General features: G+C 44.6%; 1 protein-coding gene across 1 annotated transcript in view; it reads right to left on the bottom strand.

Annotated features, from left to right (window-relative positions):
- Window positions 1-612: 612 nt before the first annotated feature.
- HSD11B2 (hydroxysteroid 11-beta dehydrogenase 2) overlaps window positions 613-12,222 on the bottom strand; it is a 31,097-nt gene continuing 19,487 nt past the window's right edge. Inside the window, exons 2-5 of the mRNA XM_081202338.1 lie at window positions 5,790-6,002; window positions 5,072-5,257; window positions 4,632-4,769; window positions 613-3,605 (exon numbers count right to left, since the gene is read on the bottom strand). Coding sequence (XP_081058464.1) covers window positions 3,244-3,605; window positions 4,632-4,769; window positions 5,072-5,257; window positions 5,790-6,002 — 899 coding nt within the window. The 3' untranslated portion in view covers window positions 613-3,243. The remainder of the gene's footprint in view (window positions 3,606-4,631; window positions 4,770-5,071; window positions 5,258-5,789; window positions 6,003-12,222) is intronic.

Here is a 12,222-nt window from a genome sequence, read left to right as displayed (position 1 = left end):
TTACACCTCATGAGGGCCAGCTGACTTTACTTTCTGCCTGCCTCCCACCATACAAATGCAGAATACAAGTGATGTGTTCTGTGGTGTCTCCACATTAATGTGAGGCTGAGGAAGCAGCAGCCCTCCAGGTCTTGGGACTGCAAGTGGCATTACCCAAGTCTTCATCACTGGCTAAGGCTGAAGGGAGTGCCAGGACATGCAGAAGGGCTGGGTGGATGCTTCCTGCTGCCCTGTGTATGTTAAGAAGCTGCTTGTTTTGTTACATCTTTATTTATCTCTTCCCGTGCCTTCCTCGTAGGAGATCCAGACAAGTTTCATAGCATTTGTGTGAAGGATAGGCTGAGTGTGACTAGGGGGTAGGGAACCCCGGGGTGGTGGTGGATCTGGCTTGGCCACTTGGCTCCAGCCTGCACGAGGCCCCTACTACTCTGCAGCCCCAGGACCTATGTAAGGTTGCCAGCAGCAGGTCCCCCCTGAGCTGAGACAGGGGTTTCTGCACACTGCCTGGATGTGCACTGTCTGCCTCTGCCACCATCTGGAACGAAGCACTTTCTCTGACATGACCCGACTCACTGAGTTTCCCCCAGGACATCAAGATACACAACCAAAGTATGAAGTAACCATTTTAATTTATTTCCAAGTGACAATCGTGACCTTGTTCTTCGTGACAAGATTTGTAGGCCATCTGCCTGGGAGTCCCTGCCCTCTTCTGGAGGCAAGGAGAGGCCCCCTTTGGGGAGGCCTTTTTTGGCTCAGTTCCTGCATGGCGATGAGGCTTGGAGGACAGAAGAACAGCAGGTTTGCTGCAGCAGCAAAAAAAGAAAACACCCAGCATCCTTGAGGTCAGCCGCAGGAATGAGAGGTACTAACAAGATCCACACAAGCAGCGTTCTATAATGTGTTGCATTCATTTGCACAAATACGCAACATGTTTGTGAAATTGGGTGATTCCCCCTCTTGTCCCCAAACGTTTAAGGTTGATGTTCCAAATGAGCAGACACCAGTGACTACTGATGAATACTTGGATGCTGCTGCAAGCAGTTCCAGCCACAGGCCTCTTCAGCCTTCTCACATGGCCCCCAGCTGAGCAGAGGCTCCAAGCCCCTTCAGTTGAACACATGTAGAGAAGCCCCTTTGTACATACATGCTGTTCTACATACTTTGAACCCTTACCAGGCTACAAATTACACCATTTAATCTCCCATTATCTCAAGGGTCCAAATAAGCAGTTATTTTCATCCTTCATAGGTTTTACCTTCACCTTTGATCTGGCTACGGTGCAATTTGGCTACAGCTAATATTAGCAAAATATTTCTTTGGCTCATATACAGCTATTATTACACTGTAATATTACAACAAAAGTAAGGGCTGGCCATTATGGGATCTTGACACAAGTAAGGTGGCAATCCTAGTCATGTCTACTCAGAAGTAAGGCCTATTGAATTCAGTGGGGCTTACTCTCAGGTAAATGGGGTTCGGCCTGAACCCTTATACAGACACAGTAAAGCAGGGTTTCAAGTTGGCCCAATTTTTATTTTTATGTAAGCAACATTGCTGCAGGCATGCCACCTCTTTTTTCCTCCCTGCGTTGGTGGAATGAAAGGTGTTCATCTTGCTCTAGACCAAACAACCTTGAATTATTCTCCTTAAACAAGCTGTGCTTTAATGTTGCTTATATTTGGTTCTTTTTTAGGATGGAGCAGTTAGGCATTAATTGTTCACCTTTAAGATTAGTTTTTGGTCCCAGATCCCAGAAATATAAATGGCCCAATCCATAGAGGTATTGACAAAAGTTCTTGGAAATGAGAACTAGCAGCTGTTAAAATATAAGTTACTAGGACAAATTGTCAGCTCCTAAAATTCTTTGGTTGCAAAGGAGGTCAGCTGGTGGGCTTTCTAAGTGCCTGGAAGTTGCCCTCTGTAGAGACTTATTAGCCCTACTATTCTGTAGGGCCAAAATTCTGTAGAGTAAAATCAGACTTGGAAATCTTGGGATACAGTCGTACCTTGGTTGACAAAACACCCTGCGACTTGAACGTTTTGGCTACCAAACGCCGCAAACCCAGAGGTGAATGTTCTGGTTTGTGAACGTTCTTTGGAACCCGAATGTCCAACACAGCTTCCAATTGGCTGCAGGAGCTTCCTTCAGCCAATCGGAAGCCACACCTTGGTTTTCAAACATTTTGGAATTCAAATGGACTTCTGGAATGGACACCTTTTGACTTCCGAGGTACCATTCTGTGTGTGTGTGTGTGTGTGTGTGTGTGTGAACTGATCTGCTTTACACCTGAGACTGTGGAGCAGAATAAATGAAATCAATGAAAACTGGGGTAGGGTGGGGTTTTTTTGGATGCAGGCAATCTAAAATTACAACTCATTATTTTTTGCCCATTATATGTGGATCCAAGGGAGTAAAACCTTGTTAACATATGCTGCCTCAGTATTTGGATAAAACACAAGCTATTAATTTTGGATAAAATTAAGCTATTAATTGATAATCAGTTTTGTATTATTTACTCTGTGGCTACTGTTTCCAGAGCTGCTAAGAAACTAGGTGTGCATTTTTTTAATATTAAAAAATACTTTATTGATTGAACTGAGTGATTCAAATAGGTACCAATTATGGGCTGATATGGATTCTTAATTATAATACTTTGATTTTGATCATGATTGCTGTGGTGACTATTGTTAATGAATATTACCATGCTTGTGCCGAGGGTGGGGGTGCTACATACAGACTGAGAAGCTGGAAAGGCCTTTGGCTATTTGCAGTGAAGAAGACACAGTACAGTGAGGAGACATGGCATTGGCTCAGCTGAAGTTTACAGAGAGGTATATCACAAAGCTGAGGTATGGTGAAGCCCTTTCACTATCAGTTAGCAGCAGCAGCAGCCATCTCCTTTGGCACAAAGAGGGAGAGAAAAGCCAGCCAGGGATTGGGGGGGAGGGGTTCACTTGCCACTGGTAACTCCCCCCTTCCCCAAATGCAACAATCATTGGTCTCAGTAGGGCTTTTCCAGCACTCTGTTCATTGAAGCGAATGGGTCCCTATCCCACCATCTTCCTATAATTTTAATGCTCACTTAGGAAAAAGGCATTACTGGCTGGGTAGCAGCAATGGCCGCAGCTTGTCCTCTCCCTGCACTGACACAAATGAGCTGGTGCATTTTCAGTAGAAACACCTTAAGCAGCTACTCTGGGCCCTGAAGTCTTTCCCAGGTGCTTTCTCTGCCAAGCTGCCCTTCACTGTTTCCGGGGGCTGTTGCAAGGCTTTGGCTGGCGCCCTCTGGGCAACTTTGGGTTGATGAAGAAGGCTTTGAGGAAGAGGTTGCGGACGGTGTGGGGCAGGTAGTGGTGGATGAAGTACATGGGGCCCAGGCCTCTCCCCGGGTAGTATTTCACCAGAGGCCTGGTAGACAGGAGGCCGTCCACGATGCTCTCCACGACTGAGCTGAGGTCCTCCACAGCAAACTTCATGGAAGCAAGAAACTGCCTGTTGATGTCTTCCAGGTATTCTTCTCCATAGGCTTCCAGGAGTTCAGGGGATAGAGCTGCCAGCAGCTGAGCCTTCCTTTCTTTCCAATAAGCATGATTACAAGAACCATCTGCAAAGAATAGACAGGTTGGGGGGGGGGGGGGAGTAAGAGATTTCTTAGAACCTATTTTGTAGGTGGTGAGGAGGCCATGCTGGGTGTAGCCCATGTAGCTTATACAGTTCCTTCATCCTGGAGTTTGGTATCTAGTGCAAAATTTGGCCTCCCCAGAATCTCAGCTTCCACTTAAGGCATGTTTCTAGTCCTTATGACTGAAGTGAAACTTGAAAAAATAAGGGCAGTGTTTGGAACAATTTCCAAAGCCACAGCATGAGCCAAGCAACAAGACAGCATTTCCTCATGTTTCCTTGCTCCTCCCATTTGGATCTTGTGAATGAAATGAATAATAGCAGTTAAATTGAGCCAGTTGGAGCAGTTGATGGGACACAACAAGCAGGAATCACGCATTGAGAGGAGAGAAGAGAGAGATAGCCCCAAGTGATGCCCAGGAGGGGCCTCTCCAAGTTACAGCAACAAGGCAGATGGGACATTTATTTGTTCTTTTACTTTTATTTTAGTTTGCTTATAGACTATTTACTATTATATTAAGTATCTCAAAGTGGTTGTCAGTAAGGGCTTCAGAGAGAGGGGTCAAAGCCAATCCTCCAAGTGCAAATGTATCTGTAAGAGAATGAACTGGCAGCTCCTTGTGGTGTGCAAAATTCCCACTGATGGATCCTGCACTCTGGCACTCGGTACCTCTTCTACCACACTCATGGAGGTGCTGGAGGAGCTGCCTCTCCTGGCTCTGTCTTCCTGTTTCCCTTCCCTAAAGACTCCTTTGGTTCTTTCCCTGGATTTGGTAGCTCTGGGGAAGAAATCTTAGCTGGGTGTATTCTAGAAGCCTCACTGCACACATAAAGAGTAAGGGAAGCCCCACACCCAGGCTGTGCTACGCCTGGACCCCCCCCCCCCCAATAATTTCAGTTTCCTTGGAACCTGCAAAACAGAGCAGGTCCTCAGCAGCGGACAAGGAAAAGACACATTATCCCATTCACCCACCCTGTGCACTGCCAGCGGTCCCAGTCATTCTCTTACCCGTTTTGAAATACCCTGGGAGGATGACGCTCACTTGGATCCCCCAGGGTGCAAGTTCATACTGCAGAGTGTCCATGACTAGGCTGAGAGCAGCTTTGGATGCCCCGTAGCCAGATAAACAGGGGAACGGCATGTTACCTGCAGAAGGAGAGGAGGGAGGGGTTACTCTCTACCCCCATCTTGACTGCAGGAGGGTCAAATAGTAGGGAAGGGCTGTAGGTCACTGGTAGAGCACCTGCTTTGCACTCAGAATGTCCCAAGTTCAATCCCCAGCGGTGGAATCTGCCAGTCAGTATACAGGTAGTCCTGAGCTCAATGGACCAATGGGCCTGACTTCCTAGGGAAGGCAGCTTCCTAGGGCAGCCCAACTCCCAAAGGCACACCCCCTCTTTCCCATTGGCGAAACCAGATCCCATGGAAGGTTTTCTCCTTCCCTTTACCTGCTGGACTGCTGATGGTGATGATCCTTCCTTGTGAGGAGCGCAGCAAAGGCAGCAGCCCCTGGGTCAGCTCCAAAGTGCCAAAGAAGTTCACCTCCATGCAGCTGCGGAAGTCGTGGAGAGGCGTCAGCTCCGCATCCGCAAGGGTGGTGTTGATGCCGGCGTTGTTCACCAGGCCCCAGAGCCCTGCATGCCAAGGAAACTGGTTTGCTGATGTATGTAATTGTTTTACTTTCCATTTTTACAGTTCTGCTGCATGGTTTTATATTATTGTAAACCACTGTGACCTATTTTTATGATACAGTGGTATATATAAAAATAAATTAGCAAATGGCTGCTTTTCCCCATGTGTGTGGACAAACAAAGACATTTTGCTGCTGCTGGATTAAGCAAAAACCCACCATCCGACATCTTTTCTCAAAATGTTTTTGCACCTGCAAAAACATATAGGTAAATACCCTATATAACTGTACCCTAGAACTGCTGGTGTGGAGATTGTTTGTTTGATTGTTACATTTTAATATGAGACAGCCTACAAACTGAAGATTTTTTCAGAAATTCACTCAACTATCTAATCTGATTCTGAGATTTATGCTTACCACCCGCTTTCATGTTCCAGCCTTGAAACCCAGAATGTTTTGTTTCAAATCCCAAAGGTGAGACTCTGAGAATCCTACACCTACCTTGCTTCTGTTCTGATTGCCAACACTCTAGTTACCTGTCCTCACTGTCTGAGCCTTGATGAACTGCAAGACTCTCTGGATGTCCTCAGCTTTGGTCAGGTCCATTTCCAGCAGGGTCAGGCGCGACGAGCAGCTCTGCCGAAGCTCCTCTGCGCCAGGACTCTTCAGATCCAGGACACTAGCATAGACGGTCAGTCCCAAGGTGTCTAAGTGATGAGCAGCCACCTTTCCAAAGCCAGTGTCACATCCTGGAAAATGACAAAAGAAAGAGTGGGCAAGGGTGGACAACGGACCACCTCCTAGCCTCAGTTCTCCAGTGGCTGCACATAAATAATAAAGATGATCTACCTCCAAGCATTGTTATGACAAGAAGATTAAATAGGCACAATCCAGACACACTTCTGCACTGTTTTTTTTACTACTACCATCAGTATTACTATTATTAATATTTTTGGAGTGGTTGGCGCTGTGATCTAAACCACTGAGCCTCTTGGGCTTGCCTATCGGAAGGTCAGCAGTTCGAGTCTGCACGATGGAGTGAGCTCCTGTTGCTCTGTCCCACCTAGCAGTTCAAAAGCATACCAGTGCAAGGAGGTACCGGTGCGGCGGGAAGGTAAACAGTGTTTCTATGTGCTCTGGCTTCCGTCACGGTGTTCCATTGCACCAGAAGCATTTAGTCATGCTGGCCACATGACCCAGAAAGCTGTTTGTGGACAAACCCCAGCTCCCTTGGCCTAAAAAGCGAGATGAGCACCACAACCCCATACTTGCCTTTGACTGGACCTAACCGTCCAGAGGTCCTTTACCTTTTTACCTAATAATAATAATAATAATAATAATAATAATAATAATAATAATAATAAATTAATTAATTGCTGCTGCTTGTTTTTATGTTGCCTTTCTATTCCTAAGCCATAGGGTGAACAGCAGGAAAACTCAGACATTCCAAAAAATCACCATTACCAAGGAAAGGTCATGCAGTGGATGGAAAACTGGAAGCAAACAAAGATTCCCAAAATTAGCACTGCGGTTCATACTGGGTCAAGTTCTGCTGAACTATCAGGGAAGAATAAACTGAGTGACGCTAAAAGATATGAAATGGACTCGTCTCCTGTCAATGAATAATGAAATGTGCAAACACAGAAAGTGCTTACAGTAGACTGGCAGCCACCTTGTAGCCCCTGGAGGATCAGATCAAAGCTGCTTTATCCCAATTAGCAGATATTGCCAAGATGGCTAATGTTGCCATGAACTAAGTGTTTAAAAGTGGTGGTGAGGGATGCTGGGCTCTAGTTGGCGGAGCAGGAAAACTCGTTATCAAAGTAAAATGCCTCCCGAGACAGAAAGGAAAGAGGGAGGGACAAATCTGCCCTTGTTACTGACAGGCTGGATTAATGGGTGTATCTGAGTCACAGCCCCACTCAGCAGAGCTTTCACAGCACATTGGTGCATACTTTGAGGACTTTTGCGCTAAAGGGAAGACCTCCAAGGCTCTTTGTAATTTGAGGGAGTTCAAATGTAAAGATGATGGAGGTGCATCAGGATCTTTGCCCTGAGATGCTTGGAAAGGCACAACTAAATTTTATTTTTATATATCTATATCTATATATATCTATATCTATCTATCTATCTATCTATCTATCTATCTATCTATATATCTATCTATCTATCTATCTATCTATATATCTATCTATCTATATATATATATATATAAAATATTTATTACTTTTCCAACAATTTAAACACAAAAAAGACAATACAATACAAAGACACTACATAACACTAACACATTAAACTAACAAAACAAAACAAAAACCGTTTAAAACACATCAAACAATTTCAATATCTTATCTTTCATTCACTTATTTCAACGACCTCCTCACACCTCCCTTTTTGTATTCCACTTCTGTTAATTGTTTCAGCAATTCCTTTCCATCTTCCTCTGTTTTCTATCCTATAATTATCTTGACACATTCTAACCTTATTTTTTCCTTTAATACTCTAATAATCTATTTATACTTAGCTCCTTATAACATTAATTTTACAGTATTTCTGTAAATAGTTTTTAAACTTTTTCCAGTCTTCTTCCACCGACTCTTCTCCCTGGTCTCGGATTCTGCCAGTCATTTCCGCCAGTTCCATATAGTCCATCAACTTCATCTGCCATTCTTCCCGGGTGGGTAAATCTTGTGTCTTCCAATACTTCGCAATAAGTATTCTTGCTGCTGTTGTTGCATACATAAAAAAAGTTCTATCCTTCTTTGGCACCATTTGGCCAACCATGCCCAGGAGAAAGGCCTCTGGTTTCTTCAGGAAGGTATATTTAAATATATTTTTCATTTCGTTATAAATCATCTCCCAGAATGTCTTAATCCTTGGGCATGTCCACCAAAGGTGAAAGAATGTACCCTCAGTCTCATTACATTTCCAACATTTATTGTCGGGCAAATGGTAAATTTTTGCAAGCTTGACTGGTGTCATGTACCACCTATAAATCATTTTCATTAAATTTTCTCTTAAGGCATTACATGCCGTGAATTTCATACCTGTGGTCCATAACTTTTCCCAGTCAGCCATCATTATGTTATGTCCAACATCTTGTGCCCATTTAATCATAGCTGATTTCACCATTTCATCCTGAGTGTTCCATTTCAACAGCAAGTTATACATTCTTGACAAATTCTTGATTTTTGGATCTAGCAATTCTGTTTCCAATTTTGATTTTTCCACCTGGAAGCCAACTTTTTTGTCCAAATTGTATGCCTTCATTATTTGGTAATAATGGAGCCAATCTCGCACTTTGTTTTTCAATTTTTCAAAGCTCTGCAATTTTATTCTGTCTCCATCTTGTTCCAGAATTTCCCAATATTTTGGCCATTTGGCCTCCATATTGAGCTTTTTCTGTGCCTTCGCTCCCATTGGTGACAACCATCTTGGGGTTTTCTTTTCTAACAAATCCTTATATCTTATCCAAACATTAAACAATGCTTTTCTAACAATATGATTTTTAAACGCTTTATGTGCTTTTACCTTATCGTACCACAAATATGCATGCCAGCCAAATGCATTGTTGAAACCTTCTAAATCCAACACGTCAGTGTTTTCAAGAAGCAGCCATTCTCTCAGCCAGCAAAAAGCAGCTGATTCATAATAAAGTTTCAGGTCTGGCAGGGCAAATACACCTCTTTCTTTGGCATCAGTTAATATCTTAAATTTTATTTGAGGCTTCTTGCCCTGCCAGACAAATCTGGAAATTCTTTCTGCCACTTCTTGAAACAATCCATCTTATCCAAAATTTGCAATGTTTGAAACAAAAACAACATGCTTGGCAACACATTCATCTTTATCACAGGGCACAACTAAATTCTATAAATCTGTAGTGAGGGAGGCAGGAATTTGCGACTGAAAGGTTGTGTCAGCAAGCCATGAAGATGCTGCCTGAAAACTCAAAATGCTGCAACCGCACCATACGTTTAAAGCACCTGGTTTCCCAAAAGAGTCCTGGGAACTGTAGTTCACCCTTCACAGAGCTACAATTCCCAGCACCCTTAAACTACAGTTCCCAGGATTCTATGAGGGAAACCATTTGCTTTTAAATGCATAGGGTAGATGTGACCTCTGCTACAGGAGAGGCAGCAGTGGGGACAGAGCAACCATAGGATCAGAAAAAAGGTGGGGAGGAGGAAGGTAGCTGGGAGATGCTAGAACAAGCACAGAGACACAAAACACTGCCAGGGATTGAACTGCCTTGCATGAGGCATTTTCAGCAGCAGCACATCCACCCTTTTACTCCACAGTTCACCATATGGGTCATTCGGCACAGCAGCTTTTAATTTTTTTTCTTTTATAATTTGCACACACGGTTGTCCTTTAGAGAAAGACACAGGATGTCCGGTCTTGTGCAATGGCAATGGCAAGCATGACAGGAAGGGGGCAGAAATTGCCCCTTTCTTGTCACCCCCTGTGTCAATCTGCCACAACGGCAGGAGTCAGCGTTCCCAAGATGCGGTAGCTTGGTCTGCAGTCCATCACAATCTGGGATTCTCCCAGTATAGGATGCAGAAAAATGAAGGGCAGTTGCTGCAGTTGGGGTGGGGGCGAGAGAAGGGGCTAGTGGTGGTCAGTGGCGTAGCGTGGGGGGTGCAGGGGGGGCCGGCCGCACCGGGCGCAACATTTGGGGGTTAGGGGGCGCAAATCCACAGGTTAGGGGGCGCAAATTACTTGCCTTGCCCCGGGTGCTGACAACCCACGCTACGCCACTGGCGGTGGTGGAGCTTTGGCACTTCTCCAGCCCTTTCTGCTGCCTCATTATCTTGACTGCTGCTGCTGCCACCGCTCAGGTGTTGGCTAGTGGCTCCACCCACAACCTGGGGATGGGACCTTGGCTCTACAACTCATTCAGTCACGGATCTGCTGTTTATATACCTTGCGCTCACACAGAAAAGGGAACAAAATGCCTGTTTATCTTGTGATTTGTTGCACAAAAAGGCACTCTAAAAATAGCTTCCTCCACTTCCCTGCTCTGGATTGCCGCTCCATTAACTTTGCCAGTTAATAAAAAGTTGGGCCCAGAAACCACAACCCCAAACTCGCCTCTCATCATCACAATCAGACATTGCTGGGGTCCCAGCAAAAGCCCAGACCTACCCAAGGGCCAATCAACACAGCTCCCTGTTTTAGGGGAGGTGCTCTGGGCCTTCATCACTTCTCCCCTTGACACTGAGGGTCCATCACCTTCCTATGCTGCACACAGGAGCCCAGTCATGACGTCCAGGCATAAACCGCAGGAGGACGGACGGGGACACACACACACATACACACACACACTGGCCTGGCTGGCTGTTGGGTGGCCTCCATAAGCCATTACTGCAGGGCTGAAGTCCACACTGTCAGGATTTCCAAAGGCATTTGTATGTTGTTTGGGCTCATTAATTCAGAATTGAAGAACGGCAAACTGCATTTCCCCACAAACAAAGCAAGAATTAAAAGTGCTAGTGTGACAAAATCATGCAAGTGTGTTTTGCTGTTAGAATTCCAAATCCTGAAACTCTGCAATGTGTGAGAAACAGCCAAATGTGGACACACTACTCTGCCCCTCCTCTCCTTGATCTAAGCAAAACCTAAGCTTCTAATAAAGTACAGTGGTACCTCAGGTTACATACGCTTCAGGTTACAGACTCCACTAACCCAGAAATAATGCTTCAGGTTAAGACCTTTGCTTCAGGATGAGAACAGAAATTGTGCTCTGGCGGCGCAGCGGCAGCAGGAGGCCCCCATTAGCTAAAGTGGTGCTTCAGGTTAAGAACAGTTTCAGGTTAAGTACGGACCTCCGGAACGAATTAAGTACTTAACCTGAGGTACCACTGTAGTTCAATAAACTACAAAATTTCTAGAATGCAGGCAGAAAGCCAGCTTGAGGGTTTGCCAGAGTTTTACACTAACCGTCCTATGTTTACTATGGTACTAATCTGCCTAGTGGGCAGAAGTCACAGGTGTGTGAGGTGCAATGACCTCCTGGCTTTCTGAGGACAACTTTGCATGGGGAAATCCTGACTCACTAACCTATTAAAAGTTCTTTGTGGGTGTTAACAGGCATATAGACAAGAAATCCAACTGACAGAGTTGGACATTCAGAAAGCTTTTGACAAAGTCAAAGCAGTTGTGGAATAAAAAGGAGAGGTACTCCTGTGACAGAAAGCAGAGAGCAGGAATAAATGAACAGTTCTCTGAATGGAGGGGTGTAGTGTTAGGGGTGAGTAGCGAGGTAGCCAAATTTGCTAATGATACTAAATTGTTCAGGGTCTGGGGTTTTTTGTTCGTTTCTTAAAGGATTGCAAAGAGTTCCAAAAAGGGAGTGAATGGGAGTTAAAATGGCAAATGCAATTTAGTGCAAGCAAGCGTAAAGTAAGGCACATTGGGGCAAAAAAATCCTAATTTCATATCTACATTTACGGGTTTAGGGTTAGGGAAGCAGAGAGTAGGAATACATGAACAGTTCTCCCAATTGAGGGATGCATAATGGTTACCTTGGTGAAGATCTCAACCCAGTGTGTGGCAGCTGTGAAAAGGGTAGATTCCATGCTGGGGAACATTAGGAAAGGGACTGAAAATAAAACTGCCAATATCATTATGCTGTTATATAAATTTATGGTGCAATCACATTTGAAATATTGTGTGCATGAGCTGGTCACCTCCTCAAAAGGGATTTCATACAGCGGGAAAAAGTTTGGAAAAGGGCAACCAAAATCATGGTGATGGAGAGACTCCCCTATGAAGAAAGGTTGCAGCTTTTGGGACTTTTTCATTTAGAGAAGAGGCAAGTAAGAGGAGACATGATACAAATTTATAAAATGATGCACAGCATGGAGAAAGGGGCTAGAGAAAAGTTTTCCTCCCTCTCTCATAACGCTGAAGATTCACGATGGACAAAAGGAAGTAGTTTTTCACGCAGCACACAGTTAAATGATG

This window comes from Podarcis bocagei (assembly GCF_964188305.1).
Source record: "Podarcis bocagei genome assembly, chromosome: 7".
NCBI classification, from domain to species: Eukaryota; Metazoa; Chordata; class Lepidosauria; order Squamata; family Lacertidae; genus Podarcis; species Podarcis bocagei.
Note: the sequence above shows the minus strand (reverse complement) of the source record. Positions and strands in the feature narration are given on the sequence as shown.